The 19020-nt window shown below is 42.9% G+C and overlaps 1 protein-coding gene across 1 annotated transcript; it reads left to right on the forward strand.

The window, feature by feature from the left end:
* Positions 1–13628: 13628 nt before the first annotated feature.
* Positions 13629–16192, forward strand: LOC138887166 (uncharacterized). The gene is made up of 3 exons (XM_070168882.1): positions 13629–13965; positions 14029–14442; positions 16062–16192. Exons 1-3 carry the CDS (start codon positions 13629–13631, stop codon positions 16190–16192), a joined length of 882 nt encoding a protein of 293 aa, XP_070024983.1.
* The last annotated feature ends 2828 nt before the right edge of the window (positions 16193–19020 follow it).

A 19020-nucleotide genomic window follows, 5' to 3' on the forward strand; every position in this document is an offset into this window, starting at 1 on the left:
AGGAAGGTACAAGCCAAAGAGTATTTGGTCGTCGAGCAACTGAACAAAACGCCAGCAGAGATTTCTATTCTGGCTCTTCTATAAAGCTCTGAGGCACATAAAAACACCTTAATGAAAATACTGAGTGAAGCTTATGTTCCCAACAACATAACAGGAGGCGAAATAGCAAACATGGTGGGGCAGATACTGGAAAGCCACAAGATCACCTTCCACGAAGATGGATTACCGCCAGAAGGGCTTGGTCACAATAAAGCATTGCACATCACTGCGCAATGCGAGGATCACTTTATCACTAGGATTCTAGTCGACGGGGGATCCAGCCTCAATATTTGTCCGTTGGTAACTCTCAGGACATTGGGTAAGGGATTGCACGAGATCAAATACGGGGCTATCAGTGTCAAAGATTTTGATGGATCTCAGAGGTCCACCATTGGGGAAATTAACTTATGCCTGTAGATGGGACCCACCTGGTTCAATGTCGAGGTCCAAGTCCTTGACGTACCAGTGTCCTATAATTTGTTGCTAGGACGACCCTGGATCCACGCTGCTAGGGATGTGGCGTCAACTTTGCATCAGGCTAAAAAATTTGAATGGAATCATCAGGAAGTAATCATCCATGGAGACGGTAGCAACCCTATATATAGTCGCCAGGCCATCCCGATGATCGGAGGTAGAAGGAAAACCGGTGGAGAAATATACCATCATATCGAGCGAGTCAACGCCATAGACAAAGACAAGTGGTGGGATAACAAAATTGAGAGCATTCTGAACTGGAGTGGATACGAGCCTGGAAAGGGGCTTGGCAAGAATCTCCAGGGCATCACCAAGCCTATCCAGTTGAAGAAGCATGGAACTACTTTTGGCCTAGGTTATGAATACACTTGGGAAGAGTTCAATGACTGGTCGCCACCATGGCGCGGTCCCTACCACCCGCTGGAGCACCCTCTACCTTAGTTAGAGCAGACTTTTCAGCCAGCTGATGTCATATATGGATCAGAGGAAGATGAGACACTGGCAGCAATATAGAACATGTTTCTGGAGGATAATATGGATTGTTGTGTTATCTTCGAGGAGGAAGGGGAGGAAGGCCCTTCCGTTCAAGATGTGAACCGAGGAGAGCACCTCGTCAATTGGTCAATCAGGGCCACCAGTGCCCGGAGAGCATCAGGGTAGCAAGGCTAAACGGCGCATATGCATCACACTTTACTTTTAGTTGATTTTACTTCTCCACATTGTCTTTACTTTTGAAAAGAGCTCCGATGTTTTAAATGATTATGAAAAAGCATTTTCCAAGTTTATCTTTATGTTTATCTCTTATTTATTTTCTCTACCATTTACTTTATTTTACACAGCATTACTATTACATATCTTGATGATGAACCAACGACTGTGGCTTACAACGAGACAGTGCGACAAACGGACATAGATTCAGAAGAAGACGAAATACCAGAAGAGGTTGTCAGGGAGGTCAAGAATTTTGAGAACAGGCCTAAGTGTAATTTAGACGAAACCGAGGTCATTAATTTGGGGAGCGCGGAAAATATCAAGGAAACACGTATCAGCGTACACTTGTCACCGTCAGAAAAGGGAGAATACACAGAGTTTTTGAAAGAATATAGGATATATTCGCTTGGTCGTATGATGATATGACCGGTCTCAGCACATCCATCGTGGCTCACAAGCTGCCGACAGATCTGGCATGCCCACCGGTCAAACAGAAACTCAGAAAGTTCAAACCAGACATGAGTTTGAAAATCAAAGAAGAAGTCACCAAGCAAGTCAAAGCCAGGGTTCTCAGAGTAGTGGAGTATCCAACATGGTTAGCCAACGCTGTGCCGGTACCAAAGAAGGATGGGAAGGTTAGAGTCTGTGTCGACTACCAGGATCTCAACCGGGCCAGTCCTAAGGACGATTTCCCTTTACCAAATATACACATACTGATTGATAATTGCGCCAAACATGAGCTCCAGTCGTTCATCGATTATTTTGCTGGATACCACCAGATATGGATGGATGAAGAAGATGTAGAGAAAACGACATTCATCACGCCGTGGGGAATGTACTGTTACAGAATAATGCTGTTCAGTTTAAAGAATGCTGAGGCTACCTACATGAGAGCCATGACCACAATCTTTCATGATATGATACATAAAGAGATCGAGGTATATATGGACGACGTCATCATTAAATCCAGGAAAGTTGCAGATCACATGGGAGATTTGAGAAAATTCTTCAACAGACTGAGGAGGTACAACTTGAAACTGAATCCCGCCAAGTGTGCATTTAGGGTCCCAGCCGGAAAGTTATTGGGTTTCATTGTGAGTCACCGGGGAATAGAATTGGATCCGTCAAAGGTCAAAGCCATTCAAGAGCTGCCACCGCCAAAGAACGAGAAAGATGTAATGAGTTTTTTGGGAAGACTAAACTATATTAGCCGATTCATAGCTCAGTCCACTGTCATTTGTGAACCTATATTCAAGATGTTAAAGAAGGATGCCGCCACCAAATGGACTGATGATTGTCAAAAGGCCTTCGACAGAAAATCAAAGAATACTTATCGACACCGCCAGTCTTGGTTCCACCTGAGCCAGGGAGACCTCTATTGCTTTATCTTACAGTGTTGGACGGGCCATTTGGTTGTATTTTGGGACAACATGACGAGATAGGAAGAAAGGAGCAAGCCATATACTACCTCAGCAAGAAGTTTACCCCATACGAGGCCCAGTATTCTCTTTTAGAATGCACTTGTTGCGCTCTAACCTGGGTGGCTCAGAAATTGAGGCACTATTTCTGTGATTACACCACCTATCTCATATCCAGGATGGATCTATTGAAGTATATCTTTCAGAAGCCCATGCCTACCGGCAAGCTCGCCAAGTGGCAGATACAGTTAAGTGAATTTGACATCGTTTATGTTACCCAGAAGGCAATCAAAGGACAAGCCTTGGCAGATCACCTCGCTGAGAATCCTACAGGAGGAGAATACGAACCTCTAAAGACGTATTTTCCTGATGAGGAGATAGCCTTCATTGGAGAAAACATTGCAGAATCCTATGACGGCTGGAGGCTGTTTTTCGACGGAGCCGCAAATTTCAAAGGAGTGGGTATAGGAGCGGTCTTGGTATCAGAAACCGGTCAGCATTACCCAGTATCTGCCAAGCTCAGATTCCTGTGCACCAACAATATGTCCGAGTACGAAGCCTGCATCTTAGGGCTCAAGCTGGCAATTGACATGAACATTCAGGAACTATTAGTGATCGAAGATTCGGACCTACTCATACATCAGGTTCGAGAATAATGGGCAACCAAAAAATCCAAAATACTCCCCTATCTGCATCACGTACAGGAGTTGAGGAAAAGATTCAGAAAGACAGAATTCTAGCATGTTCCCAGAGTACAGAATGAGTTCGCTGATGCTTTAGCCACTTTATCATCTATGATCCAGCATCCCGATATAAACTTTATTGACCCTATCCAAGTCAAGATTCACGACCAACCAGCTTATTGTGCTCACGTCGAGGAAGAAGCCGACGGGAAACCTTTGTTCCACGACATCAGAGAATACTTGACAAAAGAGAGTACCCAGAGCTTGCCAATGCTACTCAGAAACGAACATTTCGGAGATTGTCCAATAACTTCTTTCACAGCGGAGGAGTCCTGTATAGGAGGACTCCCGATATAAGATTATTAAGATGTGTCGAGGCAAGAGAAGCAACCAAACTATTGGAGGAAGTGCATGCAGGGACCTGTGGGCCGCATATGAATGGTTTTGTTTTGGCAAAGAAGATACTCCGAGCAGGGTATTTTTGGATAACCATGGAAACAGACTACATCCGGTACGTCCGAAAATGCCACCATTGTCAAATACATGCAGATATGATAAAGGTACCTCCAAACGAGCTTACTGCAACAAGCTCACTATGGCCGTTCGCCGCTTGGGGAATGGATGTCATTGGACCAATTGAACCAGCCGCGTCAAATGGGCACAGGTTCATCCTAGTGGCAATTGATAACTTTACTAAATGGGTTGAAGCAGCATCATATAAGGTAGTCACCAAGAAAGTAGTAGATAATTTCGTCCGAGATCGTATGGTTTGTCGGTTCAGCATTCCGGAATCAATCATCACTGACAACGGTTCTAATCTTAACAGCGACCTGATGAAAGCAATGTGCAAAACATTCAAGATTAAACACAAGAACTCCACGGCTTACAGACCTCAAATGAATGGAGCTGTAGAAGCAGCCAATAAGAACATCAAGAAAATACTAAGGAAGATGATTGAAAAGCACAAACAGTGGCATGAGAAGTTGTCGTTCGCCTTACTGGGTTATCGTACCACGGTCCGCACATCAACCGAGGCCACTCCCTACATGCTGGTTTATGGTACAGAGGCGGTCATCCCTGCTGAGGTAGAAATTCCTTCCTTAAGGGTCATACAAGAAGCATAATTAGATGATGCAGAATGGGTCAAGAGTCGCTACGAGCACTTAGCCCTGATAGACGGAAAAAGAATGAATGATGTCTGTCACGGTCAATTATATCAGAACAGAATGTCCAGAGCCTTCAACAAGAGAGTCAAGCCAAGGAAGTTCGCGCTAGGGCAATTAGTATTGAAGAAGATATTTCCACATCAAGACGAAGCCAGAGGGAAATTCTCTCCTAATTGGCAGGGTCCGTATATGGTGCATCGGTTTCTAACTGGAGGAGCCCTTATTCTTGCAGAAATGGACGGAAAAGTCTGGCCGAAGCCTATCAACACAGACGGAGTGAAGCGATACTACATTTGATCATATGATTTGCTTTCATGATGTAATTTGAACTACGCCTGACCTGATTCCCGTTTAAGAGGGGATATGTAGGCAGCCCTATGGGTTCGGTCACATTTTAATAAAAATCCCATTTCTTCCCCACTATTGGAACTGGGGCAGAATTTTGAGGAGGACCCTCAAAATTCTGGAGCCAATCCGCATTCGATCATGCAGCACAGCCGTCAACAGCACCAGCCTAGTAAATTGGGGAAGAATTTTGAGGAAGACCCTCAAAATTCCGGAGCCAGCGAGGTTGTCATGTCTTGAACCACATTGCAGTTGTTGGTTCATCCAAAATAAAATCAATTTACATATATATGTACTTGCATTATGTTTACTAAGTCATGCACAAGCATCATTCGCATCACCATCGTGATACACGACACCAAGAGCTGGAGGATACGAACTAACCCCCCCATAAACTAACAATTTTATTCTTTGGATGCAGGAATTCAGGCAACGAATCGAAGAATATTTGCTCTTCAGAATCAAAAACCCTCCATGGGGTCACTATCTGCACTCGACACTCCCCATCAGTCTTAATGTCGCAAAATCGCCCCCCAGAATTCAGGTCGCAAAGCAAAACGCACCCACCCTTCAGAGCCGAGACTCTCAAAGCAATCACCCATTTCACAAAGGCTACTATCTACGCCCAGCATCCCTCAGCAGTGACGATATTGCAACCGACTATCAGCTAAGAAAATTACTACTATACCTCCATCATGCATAAGGCTACTTTCTGCCTTTCGAGACTAAGCTCTGTCTCCATCTGCATCTTGCATAAGGCTACTCCTCCATCCTGCATAAGGCTGCTTTCTACCTTTCGAGACTAAGCTCTGTCTCCATTTGCATCTTGCATAAGGCTGCTCTCTGCCTTCCGAGGTTAAGCTCTACCTCCATCCTGCATAAGGCTACTTTCTGCCTTTCGAGACTAAGCTCTGTCTCCATCTGCATCTTGCATAAGGCTACTTCTAAGCATGTGATTTTTTCCCTATGAAAGAATTACTCCCAAAAAATTCAAAATAAAACGATTTTCCTTTGTGTGCAATTTTGAGAAATTTTGCGGCATTTTAGGATAATTATTTGTATTTGTCCATGCATGTTTATTTGTTAAATTAATAAAAAAATACAAAAATATGTCACATTTGCATTTAGGATTTAATTCTACAATTAGGAGTAATTAAGTTTGTTTTACAAGAATGAAAATTACAAAAATATGCATCGTTTGCATTTTTAGCATTCAATGTCAAATTGTGCAATTTTGTTTTAATTGGTGTTTAATTATGTATGATAAATGTTGCTAGGAATTAGCTAGTATTTTTGATAAGTTAATTTAGTTTGTAACTTAATTTAGAATTTTAGTTTTTAGAAAAGTAAAAGAAAAGAGAGCAAAAAATAAAGGAAATCGGAATTGGGCCACCCTAGTTGGACCTAAAATCAGGCCCAAAACAATCCCCCAGATCAGGTCCAATTTGGTCAAACTTTGAGACGCCTCAAACGGTGTCGTATTGGCCCCTTTTAATCGGAGCCGTTAGATTAAATCGATCCAATGGCCAGGATTTCATCTCCCTACCCATTCCAAACCCGACCCATTACCTGGTTTGAACCGACCCCCAACCAAGGCCAAACGGCACCGTTCCACATTAAGTGAAAGATCCTGGCCATCGATCTCACTTCATCCTGGCTAGGATCAAACCACCCCTTATGTATATAAACCTAACCCCTTTACCCTGCCCCCCTATCTGAACACCCCCCCTTCCGTCGTCTCTCTCAGAGACAAGCCAAGCATCCCCATCTCAAACCCTAGCCGCCACCCCTCACTCTCGCCGTAAACTCGGCAACCACGATGCCGATGACCACCAAAATAACACCCCTGATACACCCAACCACCCTGAACACAAATTTGTTAGCATCTTGCCTCGAATCATTCCCCATCGTCTCGAATCTTCGTTTGAAGGTTCGAGCAAAACCCCAATCTACACCAACCAACCCCAGATTCACACCGGTTACTACCCTGGCCTCACTCGTGACCAAACCAAGTTTGGTTTGTTTCCAATCTAACCAGAAACCCTCGAATCCCCAAAACACCTGTATGAACCTTAGAAATCCAAGAAGTTGGGGGTCTGTCCAAATCAAAAGAGGATTGGGGTCTAATAGACCTTAATCGACGTGTCCTCAGTTGAGAACACCTCGATTAAAGTCCGTTCTACCTCAAATGATCAAGTCTGGTTCAAGCCTGGGCCACTTTGTTTTTTTTAAAGCTTCCAAGATAAGTTTCTCTTTCCCCTTCTGTTGTTGTTGAATTCCATTTGGGTTTGTTAGCATGTCTAGTTAATTTGGTGATTTTACTGATATTTTCTTTCAATTTTCTCCATCTTCATAAGACCTTTTTTATTTGGTCGACTATTCTTCTATCCATTGTTAAATACGTGTGGTAAGATACATATCGATTTGATTTATATCATCGAGTGTTTAATTCATGTAGTTTCCCTATTTTGTGCAAAGCCGCTGGAACCTGTTGGTGGCCTGTTTGGTCTTATTTGTCTATCGATTAGTTTTATATGTTATAACTAGTATAGTCGATTGGATAAATGTCATCATTTAGTTTTACAGGGTTGAATGTTCGAATAATCTGATTCATATAGCCTCACATGTTTGATCGAACCATTATTTGAATTTAGCTGTGAATGGTTTGTGGTTGCAGTGCAATTAGGAAATAGTTAGAAATCAATCTTGAGCAGTTGTTCAGATTTCTGAAGCTTAGGGTAAAACAATAATAACCAGGGGATTCAGGGTAGTTTGGGGATTGAAAAGTTCACAAATTGGTTAGTTTAAGAGGGCTGACAGTAGGGTACTGAAATGTGATTAAATTACTACAATTATTTATTAATAGTGGGGAACAAAACTTGATAGCATGGGGTAATTGAATATTATAGGCTACCCATACCTTTTGGGCAGAAAATACATGATAGGGGCTGTCAGGAGGATGGGCATTTCTGATTAGTTTTAAGGGTTATGGGCAAAGTTGAAGAGGTAGCCTGGTGCTTGCCCTTTTGGCCTATAAATAGGCTCATTTAGAACAATAGAAGGGGGCTGAACACTAAGATTTCAGAATTTTAAAAGCTCTTAGCTGCTGGTTTTTCTTAACCTTCATAAGTCAGAAGATATTGAGTTGAAATAGGCTGAAAGTTGAGCTAATTTTCCAGAGCTAAAAGAGTAGTTTGAGAGATAAAAGAGGTCTTTTCTGTTGCACTATTGAACATCAGTACTGTAGCTGGTGCTGTTTTATTGGGTCTTCTGAGGTTTTCTTTTCACTGATTCTGTGGAGTTCTGTTAGTACTCAAAATCTGCAATGGTTATTGGTTACTGTTAACACTGGTTGTTGCTGTTTGGTTTTCTGAAGTTACTACTGGGTTTTTCTTAAGTTGCTACTGAGTTTTGGTCTGTTATTGGGCTGTCTCTGTTACTGTTACTGGTTTGGGGCTGTTCTATTGACTATGTTGCTGTGTTGTTGCATACTGCTCTGCTGATCATCACCCTCTTCTTCTTTTATTTCAATACCAGGTACACTTTCGAATAGACTATGATGTAGCTAGGAGGTGTACACGTGAAATGAAATGTTTATGGGAATTAATGTATCATGTGGTGTACCTATGGTTTAACCAATTATGTGATAAATATTTGTATAGTTTCATTTTTACAACTCAATAAGAATGCATGATGTACTCTTTCACTTAATTGGGACTGTTTATTTAGCTATAGTGGTAGCCATCAGTTGAAGATCCAATTGTAGTTAGTTATGTAGTTGGTAGAATGAACAAATAGTTAACAGATTAGCTGTTTAGATTTCATCCCCAATTGGTTTTGGTATTTAAGGCAGACTTTAATAGGTTTGTGTTTAATTCCATTAGTCTCAATCACCTACAAATGATAGTTTAAATCGACTTGGAGAATGGTTGGTCTGCTTTCTTTACCGTTTTTGCCAACCTCGTATGCATATTATAATTTCAGCTTTAGTAGTTCCTTTATAGAATAAGGTACGAAACAATCTTCCATTTTTCGAGTTCGGGTGCATTTTTCTGTTAGCATCTAGTGTAAACCTAATAACCAATAAGAAGCCCGAACTCGCTAAACATATAAATCAATTAAGGCTTTTTCTTCTTTCGTATTTAGAGACGAACTTAATAGAGAAAACGTAGTCACTTTAGGATTATCCTTTAAAAATAAATGAGACGAGCCTCGCCAAATAAAAAGGTACAAACTGTGGGGCCCTCAATAAATGTACATTTTAACTACTTAGACTTCGGGAAGAGCCATTTAGCAAACTTCACGGCCGTCCCCAGAAATAAGAACGCGATAGGCTCTTTAGGCGCGTGTTTAATAATCCCACCTTCTTAAATTCGGATGTGCATTTCATGCAACCCAAATCCAAATCCCAAAACGCCGATTCGGATGTGTTCAGGATTGCGGGTTCATTTCATGCGGCGCAATCCAAAGACATGTCTCAGATGAGGTTCAATTCTCTTTAAATAAAAGTGGTTAAAAGTTAAAATTAGCACATAAGTTACAACATGTATTAAAATCAAGTAAATAAGTTGAACATGACAGTTGAGCGGCCGTGCTAGAACCTCGGAACTCGGGAATGCCTAACACCTTTTCTCGGGTTAACAGAATTCCTTATCCGGATTTCTGGTTCGCAGACTGTTAAACAGAGTCATTCTTTTCCTCGATTCGGGATTCAACCAGTGACTTGGGACACCATAAATCTCCCAAGTGGTGACTCTGAATCTTAATAATAAATCCCGTTTCGATCGTCCTTAAATTGGAAAAACTCCTTCACCCCTCGTGGGGCGGTAAAAGGAATGTGACAGCTCTGGCGACTATGCTGGGGATATCCAAACCCAGAACGTTTTGTTCAGGGTTCAGAATTCGAGCTTGAAATAATTGTTGTATTTGGCTTTGTTTGATTTTGTTACATGATATGTACCTAATGTGCTAATTGATTGTCTTTTACCGCTTTGATATTATGTGAACTGTATATAAACTATGTCGAAACCCATCTCCTCTCTGAGTCTTCTGAATCACGAAAAAGGGTGTACTTCGTACGACTTATTTTCTGTATAGTGTCAAATCCCAATTTAGAACGAGGTTTGGATAAGTTGCAAAGCCGGTGAAGCTTCTGTATTCCCGGATTGCTGCCTCCCCCTCGGCTCGAGCTGTCCGCTCGGGTAAGCCAGGTCTAGAACAAACACCCAGGTTCTGAACCTAGAATAACTCAACTTCATGTCGGATCCCTAGTAGGAACGTTTATCTGCATCATGTGCATTTTTGACTTAGGGGACTTAACACAGGGGTTGGGTCCGTCTAGGAATAGCAACCTGAAACAGAAAAGACCATCCTGATGCATCTTACTTACTGCTTGTGCATTTTATTTGCTTTGGACTTGCATGCTGATCGGTTTTGAATATTGGGAAAATTTAAAAAAAAAGAAAGAAAGAAAAATAGCAGTGTATAGGGTTAATTTGCTGCTTTGAAAAAAATAACAATGTCCAAATAGTGTCGAAACTCTGCCGAATTTTTTAAAATATATATATATATATATGTATTTTTTGAAATTGTTGAAAAAGAGTCTTATAGAAGAAGAGTTTGTTTGTTGAAAATGAAAAGAAAAAAAAAAGTCGTTGTTCTCGTTTTCAAAAATAGAAAAGCAAAATAGTTTGTCTTGCCATGAAAAATGAAAATGAAAAAGAGTCTTGATTGTTGTTTCAAAATAGTTTATTTGCCAACGGAAATGAAAATATGTTGTTTTTTTTTAAAAAAAATAGTTTGTTTAATTTGGCGAACTACGCCGGTTTGATTCTCACCGGATGTGAGATACGTAGGCAGCCCTAATCGGGTCCAACCTCCCCTTTTGCTGAAATAACCAAAATATGTCAAATGTTAATTTCATCAGAAAAATAAATCGAGTAAGGTTGTTTTGCCATAAATAGCCGAATGTTCCCGAAAGGGACGCCAGAAGGCTGAATTTGCACAAATGGCCATTTTTGTGATTTTTTGACCGGTAGACCTACATAGCCTTAAAATCTTCGTCCCCGAAGTGCTGAAAGGCCGTATCTGAAAACCGAGTCCTTCATCTTCAAAATTAAAAATGGAATATAGATAGTTTTGTTTTGCGTCGAATAAAAGTTTTCCTTCTTTAATCACCTTAATAAATGTGCAGGATAAGCACAAATCAAAATGAACCATTCTCAGTCTTTAGCGAGGTCCCTCTACAACTCCACATGTGGTGGAATGATCTGAAAGACGATAGTAAAGAGATAGTGGGAAGAATTTTGGGAGGTTTTGTCAATCTGTTGAATATCAAGTCGAGGACAGATATCCTCGAGGCTCTAATACCGTTCTGGGACCCAACCCACAATGTATTCCGTTTTGTTGACTTTGAACTTTCACCTACACTAGAGGAAATCGCAGGATATGCGGGATTGAATGGGAAATTAAGGAGACAATATTTGCTTTCACCAAGACCAGTATCTCCGCACGGGTTTTTGGATTTGCTAAACATTAGTCGGAATGTGCAAAGTGATGATTTGTCGAGAGGATGATGCGCTCTCCAATTCTTATATTAACGGTATGGTACTCCTCAGGGTTTTGAAGAGCCAAACCTCGGACTAACTCATGCTGGGAACAGGAACAAGTGGGAGGCGAGACGTACTTTGGCATTCATAACAGCATTCCTGGGGATCGTGGTTTGTCCACGCAAAGATAAGAAAATAGAGATAGGCCTTGTAGGGATGGCTGATGTTGCAATCAAAAAAATTAACAGTACTGTAGTCCCTTTGGTTTTGTCCGAAATCTACCGAGCCTTAACTATATGCCGAGAAGGAGACAATTTCTTCCAGGGATGCAATCTGTTACTCCAGCTGTGGATGCAAGAACACCTCTGTCACCGAGTAGGATACATGAATCACGGTTTGACCGAAAAATACTGTATCAGTGGTTTTGAGAAATGGATGACAGGCGTTGTATTCCCCGAAGGTGTCGAAGCGTGGCTTGCACGATTAAGGTCAATAACAACCGACCAAATTGAATGGGCATTTGGGTGGTTGCCTGATACTGAGGTAATATACATGGCGGCCGAGGAATGTCATATCCTTTTGATGGGAGTTCGCAATATCCAACCATATGCTCCTCATCGGGTATTGCGCCAGCTAGGAAGATTTCAGGTAATTCCCACTGATGGGGATCTAAGCAAGCACGCCATTGAGTTGAGCCCAGGAGTCGTATTCGCCGAAGGAAAAATTAGAAAGCTGTGGCATGAATGTAGATTTCTTGAGCCCACTATGGTTCGAGAACTGGCTAAGGGTGAGGTAGACCCAAAGTACAATGTTTGGTTCGGGAGAAGGTTCCATATTCGTCAGAGACCTGCTAAAAGAGCTCATGTCCAACAATTTATGGATTATTCGCAGGAACAGTGGGGATGGTTAGCGAGAGAAGAAGGTTACCGGGCTGAAATTGGGAAGCTGAAGCGACAAGTTGAAAGGCTTATATTTGAGAACAGCGTGCAAGTCACCTCGGAGCAGGGTGAAAAGAATAAATTAACCAAAGAAAACCAGGCACTGAAAGCCCGAATTCGCCAAGTCAGTAAGAGTAACAACGACCGACAGAAACGTCGCTCGGATGAAAGGTTGATAGCAGAGTTGAAAAATCAAGTCAGAAAAATCCAAGAGGACTTGGAGAGATTCGAGGCTTGCATAGCAAGAATACGGGTCAGATGGGCAAAAGGTACAATGGCACGGAGAAAGCATCTACAACAAGTCATAAGGGATTCTGAAATAAACATTGGACTATTTAGAGAAACAAACTCCACTCTTCAGGAGCGGATCTGTAAATAAGCTCGAGATGCCCTGGCAGACAGAAGGCGCTATTATGATTTAATGGCCAGAATGGAAGAACAAATGGAGAGGTTTCAGGATCGACTCGCCAACAATGCTCAAATACTGGGACTAAAGAACCGGCGAATAGAGCAACTGTTCGGGGAAAGGGATAACATCCGGGGTAGGATTGATGAGATTGGGCACAACATCTACATGAGATGCCTAGCATGTGAGCAAATACGTCGTGATACCCTTCTTGCCTCCATCATGGGCTACGTCCACCGGATCATGAATGAGTTGAAGAGCTTGCAAAGGGGTCTTACACCGAAGCCCGCGGAAAGGCCGAACGATGCCTCGCGAGCACCTAATTTGAAATCTTTAATGTATCCCTAGTTCGAGTCTTGTTTGTTGACTTTATGGGTCAGTTATCTTCCCATATGTTGTTTTTTCATCGAGTCAGGTTAAGAATTTTGGAATATGTATTTTGCTGTTCTTTGTTTAAAATGAGTAGCTTGTACTAGCAAATTTTGGTGATGAATTGAATGATTCCAAAAAGAATTTTGTGTCTTTACTTTGCGGCAGAACTGCACCCGGTCTGATTCATGCGGGGATGTGATACGTAGGCAATCCACATAAGATTTGACCACCACTAAAAAAAATATATGTTACCAAATCTGAACTAATAGAGAGGAAAACGGAGGGTTCCCAAACACTTTAAAGGCACAAATAAAGCAAGCCAGGATGATGCATGCGGTTGAAGCAAAAACATGTTAGAAATGGTTAACTGCTTAGGAACATTGCATCCCCAACGTGCAATTACCAAATCTGTTAAACTCTAACGCTAACAAGTTTGTTGTTTTCCAAAAATATCAGACAGTTAGTTGTTAAAGCGTTCTGGCATCACATCATTATCAAACAAGATCCAAAGGACCTATACCAATAATCATGACTACTTCAGAAAACAGTGTCGAGGAAGAAAGGCCAGTAAGCCAGTTGCTGAAAGAAGCAATGGAGAAGATAGAGAGGATCAGATTGGAAATGAACGTGATGCAGTTAGCCTTGGCTAAAGTACAAAAGAGCCCTGAACCACCCGTTACTCTTACACTAGGGAATATGCCGGAATACCCTCACCCTGGCCCTTCAACAAGCCTCCCGAATCACTACTATTATCAGGGGAGAAACCCCTATGATTCCCAAGCTCCACCACCCCATCAACATTTCCCACCACCAAATGTTCCTGCTTTTATGGGACCCACACCAGCCACGCTGCAAAGATCAACTAGTGAGTCATTGTTTTAGGCTCACGATGCGCAATACTATCCCCCTGAACCCACATTCAATGCAGCAGAACCCCATACCTATAATCCACACTTGGAGGTCCCGACGGAGATTGAAAAGCCGGATAAGGTTCCAGAGCAGGATGAGGGAATGAGGAAGTTCAAAAGCCTGGAGCAATCCTTCAGGAGCATGCACGGATTGGGCAACCAGGTTAGCGTGGCCTACAAGGATCTATGCCCTTTCCCGGACATCCAACTCCCAGCAGGGTTCAAGATGACCAAGTTTGACTTATACGAAGGTCACGGTGATCCTATGGCACATTTATGGGGCTTTTGTAGCAAAATGAGAGGAGCAGGCGGCAAAGATGAGCTACCGATAGCTTACTTTGGTCAAAGCTTAAGTGGACCGGCATTGGAATGGCATACCAGACAAGATCCCAGCAGGTGGTACACTTGGGATGATCTAGCACAGGCTTTCGCAGGTCACTTCCAAAACAATCTCGAGATAGTCCCTGACCGTCTCACATTACTGAGGACCGGAAAGAAACCTGGGGAGTGCTTTCGTGAGTTCGGTTTCCGCTAGAGAAAACAGGCAGCCATGGTTGATCCTCCCATGAGAAAGGGGGAAATGGTGGACTACTTCCTGCAAACGCTAGATCCAACTTACTTTGGTCACTTGGTGATGACAGTTGGAAAATCCTTCAATTAAGTAGTAAAAATAGGGGTTATGATAGAGGAGGGGCTGGGGTCCGATAAAATCCTGAATTACTCAGCGCTTAAGGCAATTACTCAGGCTATTCAGAGCGGCACGAGAGGTACGCTGGGGAGGAAAAAGAAAGAAGAAGTTTCCACGGTTGAGGCAGGCAGTTAGTCTAGGTCCGGCAAACCATATTACAACCAACCCAGACCCCATAATCCAAATTATCCATACAGCCTGCCACAACACTACTATCCACCTCAAGAACCACACTTCTCCATGCACCAAGCCCAAACATACACTCAGCCTCTGGTTCGCCTGCAATGGCGCGCGCCGACTCCCCAAAACGCATATGCACCTCCACAGAACACATACCCTCCACCCCAAAACGCCTATCCTCCACCAAGGGCCTACAGGAACCCTCCAGGGGCAGGCTTTCGAGGAAATCAAGCTTCTAGAAATGAAAGGCTACAGAGACAGAAAGCCTTTACTGAGTTGGGAGAAACCTATACCTCCTTGTTCCACAAGTTGAGGCAGTTAGGTTTGTTGAGTCATGTCGAGCCTATGTGGCCAAACCCCCCACCCCAAAATTTGGACCAATCGATAAGCTGCGAGTACTGCTCAGGAATGCTAGGGCATGATACCGAAAAATGTTGGAGGTTTAAGCGTGCAATACAAGATCTTATTGACGCCAACAAGATCGAGGTCCAGACGCCGGAGGCACCTAACATCAACCAGAACCCATTGCCAGTGCACCACGAAGCTCACATGATCGAGTTGGTGCACAAAGGAAGGGAGCCAAAGAAACCCTCACAGACAGTGATGATGATCCGTGCCACTCCGAAAGAAAAATCGACCGGTGGGGAAGTAGGGGTACAGTTGAAGGGGGAAGATGTCAAGCCAGTGGTGATATTAGGGAAGAATCCATCCACCGCAACAAAGAAACCAGAGCCAACCAAATTGGTGGTATCAGGAGCATCGTCTGCACCCGTAGTTGTTGTGAAAGGAGTCTGCAGGGAACCGGTCATCATAAAGCCGGTAGTCTAATTGTCAGTGATTGATATCAAGGCTGTGCCTTGGAATATGAAAAGGCAGTGGTAATGTACAAGGGAAAGCAAGTGGAGGAGGATAGTTGTGAGGCGCAGGGACTGACTCGATCGGGACGGTGTTTTACTCCAGTGGAGTTGAGAAGATCCAACACAGCAGTAACAAAGTAACCCGTGTCAGAAGAAGAGGCAGAGGAATTCCTGAAAAAGATGAAAGTGCAGGATTACTCCGTTGTCGAACAATTGAAGAAAACACCGGCCCAGATCTCGTTGTTATCACTATTAATCCATTCGAACGAGCATCGCCGGGCCTTAATGAAGATACTAAATTAAGCTCATGTGCCCAATGAAATTTCAGTGAACCACCTTGAAACGATTGCCAACAAAATTTTTGAGGTTAACAGGGTAACATTCTCTGATGACGATTTGCCAGTGGAGGGCACTGAACATAATAAAGCTCTTTACTTGACTGTCAAATGTGAAGATTAGGCAGTTACTTGGGAGTTGGTGGATAACGGTTGAAGTGCCAATATTTGTCCATTATCCACACTGAACCAGTTGAAGATTGGCCATGAAAGAATCCACAAGAACAGCGTTTGCGTCAGAGAATTTGATGGAAGTGGAACAGACACCGTGGGGGATATTGTACTCGAGTTGACCATCGGCCCGGTCAAGTTTACTATGGAGTTCTAGGTATTGGATGTCGCGGTATCTTATAACCTTTTGTTGGGGCGACCGTGGATCTACGTGGCCAAAGCAGTACCATCCATTTTGCATCAAATGGTCAAGTTTGAATGGGACAAACAAGATGCCGTGCTGTATGGGGAAGACACTACGTGCACCATGGGAGGTACCATTGTGCCATTCATAGAAACCAATGATGACAAAGGTCCCTGGGTTTACCGGATTTTTGATGCAGTGTCAACAAACAAGATTCGCGAGGGTAAAAGCATTCCATACCCCAGGATAGCTTCCGCAACCGTCATGATGGTTTCAGAGATGCTAGGTAATTGGTTTGTGCCAGGAAAAGGCCTGGGGGCTAAGCTTCAGGGGATTGTTCAACCTGTCTCCATGCCCAAGAATTTAGAGACCTTTGGACTGGGGTTCAAACCTACAGCGGCAGTTGTAAAGCGAGCGCGGAAAATGAAGAAGGGAGTTTGGATTCTTCCCAAACCGATTCCGCGTCTCTCCGTATCCTTTGTTAGAGCAAGTGCAAAGGGGTCACCGGTCCCGAAAGTTATCGGACCATTTATTGGGATGGACGGGGATTTGAATCAGAGCTTCGAAAGGCTGTTCGTCGATGTCAATGTGATAGAAGTTGGAGAGGGTTCCAGTAGAGTAGACATACAGTTTGTGGGGCCTAAGGCCAATACCAACAATTGGACGGCTAGTCCTCTTCCGACCCGGGGGGAGTCCTGGTAGTAGGCTTTGATTTTTCTTTCTTGCTTTTTGGATTATTCCAGGGTGTAATCCAAATCTCATTTTATTTTGTAAAGTGTGAACCCTGTTATCCCGCATTTTTAATAAAATTTTCTCTTCTTGTCTTGTTTTAATTTTGTTTTATTCTTTTCTCTTTCTGAACATTTCTCTTTTTACTGGTTCTAATGACATGGCATGCACAACGGATCTTCGACCTAGTCTAAAAAATCAATCTGACTCCGACTTAATTGTACAAAAGATCGGTTATGATGATGAGTCCGAATACGACGAGGTTGAAGCCTTCGAAGAAATAAACAGAGAATTGTGCCAGTTCGAAGAGAAACCCAAACCTAATCTAAATGACACCTAAGCTGTCAATCTAAGGGATGCAGATGATGTCATGGAAACCAAAATCAGCATCCACATTGAGCCAAACATCATGGAGGAATTAATCAAAGCCCTCATTGAGTTCAAAGATTTGTTTGCATGGTCATATGATGATATGCCGGGATTAAGCACCAATCTAGTGGTTCACAAATTGCCCACTGACCCAGCATACCCTTCGGTCAAGCAAAAATTGAGGAAGTTTAAGACGGATATGAGTGTGAAGATCAAAGAAGAAGTGACGAAGCAGCTGCAGGCAAAAGTTTTTCGGGTCACTCGATATCCTGATTGGTTGGCCAATGTGGCACCAGTGCCGAAGAAGGATGGAAAAATCAGGGTATGTGTCGACTACTGCAATCTCAACAAGGCAAGTCCTAAGGATAATTTTCCATTGCCCAACATCCATATCTTGATCGATAATTGCGCTGGGCACGAGATTGGATCCTTTGTGGACTGCTATGCAGGATATCATCAGATCTTAATGGACGATAAAGATGCGGAAAAGATGGCTTTCATTACGTCATGGGGAACTTACTGCTACCGGGTAATGCCATTCGGATTGAATAATGCTGGGGCAACATACATGAGAGCAATGACTACTGTATTTCATGACATGATACACAAAGAAATTGAAGTGTACGTAGATGATGTGATCATAAAGTCCTGACGTCAGGAAGACCATGTAACAAACCTAAGGAAGTTCTTTCAAAGACTGTAAAGGTATGATATCAAGCTCAACCCGGCCAAATGTGCCTTTGGGGTTCCATCAGGAAAGCTGTTAGGATTCATCGTCAGTCGACGGGGTATTGAGTTGGACCCATCCAAGATCAAATCCATCCAGGATTTGCCACCGCCAAAGAAAAAAAAAAGAGGTGATGAGTCTGTTGGGAAGACTAAATTATATCAGCAGGTTCATCGCTCAACTCACGATGACTTGTGAACCCATATTTCGGCTGCTGAAGAAAGATGCTGCGGTAGAATGGACGGCGGAATGTCAAGAAACATTCGACCAAATCAAGGGGTATCTGTCAAATCCACCTTTGTTGGTCCCACCCGAGCCGGGGAGACCATTAATTCTTTATCTGACGGTCCTGGAAAATTCGTTTGGCTGCGTGTTGGGGCAACACGACATTACAGGAAGGAAGGAGAGAGCCATCTACTATCTTAGCAAGAAGTTTACAGTATATGAGGTCAAGTACACTCAACTCGAGAGGACATGTTGTGCCCTAACTTTGGTGGCTCAGAAATTGAAGCACTATTTGTCCTCGTATACTACTTATCTCATTTACCGTTTGGATCCATTAAAGTACATTTTCCAAAAACCTATGCCTACAAGGAGGTTACCAAAATGGCAAATTTTACTCACAGAGTTTGATATCGTCTATGTGACGAGGACGACCATGAAAGCCCAAGCGCTGGCCGATCACTTGGCTAAGAATCCTGTTGATGAAGAAAACGAGCCATTGATGACGTATTTTCCAGACGAGGAAATAATGCATGTAGGTGAGCTGGAA

Source organism: Nicotiana sylvestris, chromosome 3, assembly GCF_000393655.2.
Source record: "Nicotiana sylvestris chromosome 3, ASM39365v2, whole genome shotgun sequence".
Classification (NCBI taxonomy): domain Eukaryota; kingdom Viridiplantae; phylum Streptophyta; class Magnoliopsida; order Solanales; family Solanaceae; genus Nicotiana; species Nicotiana sylvestris.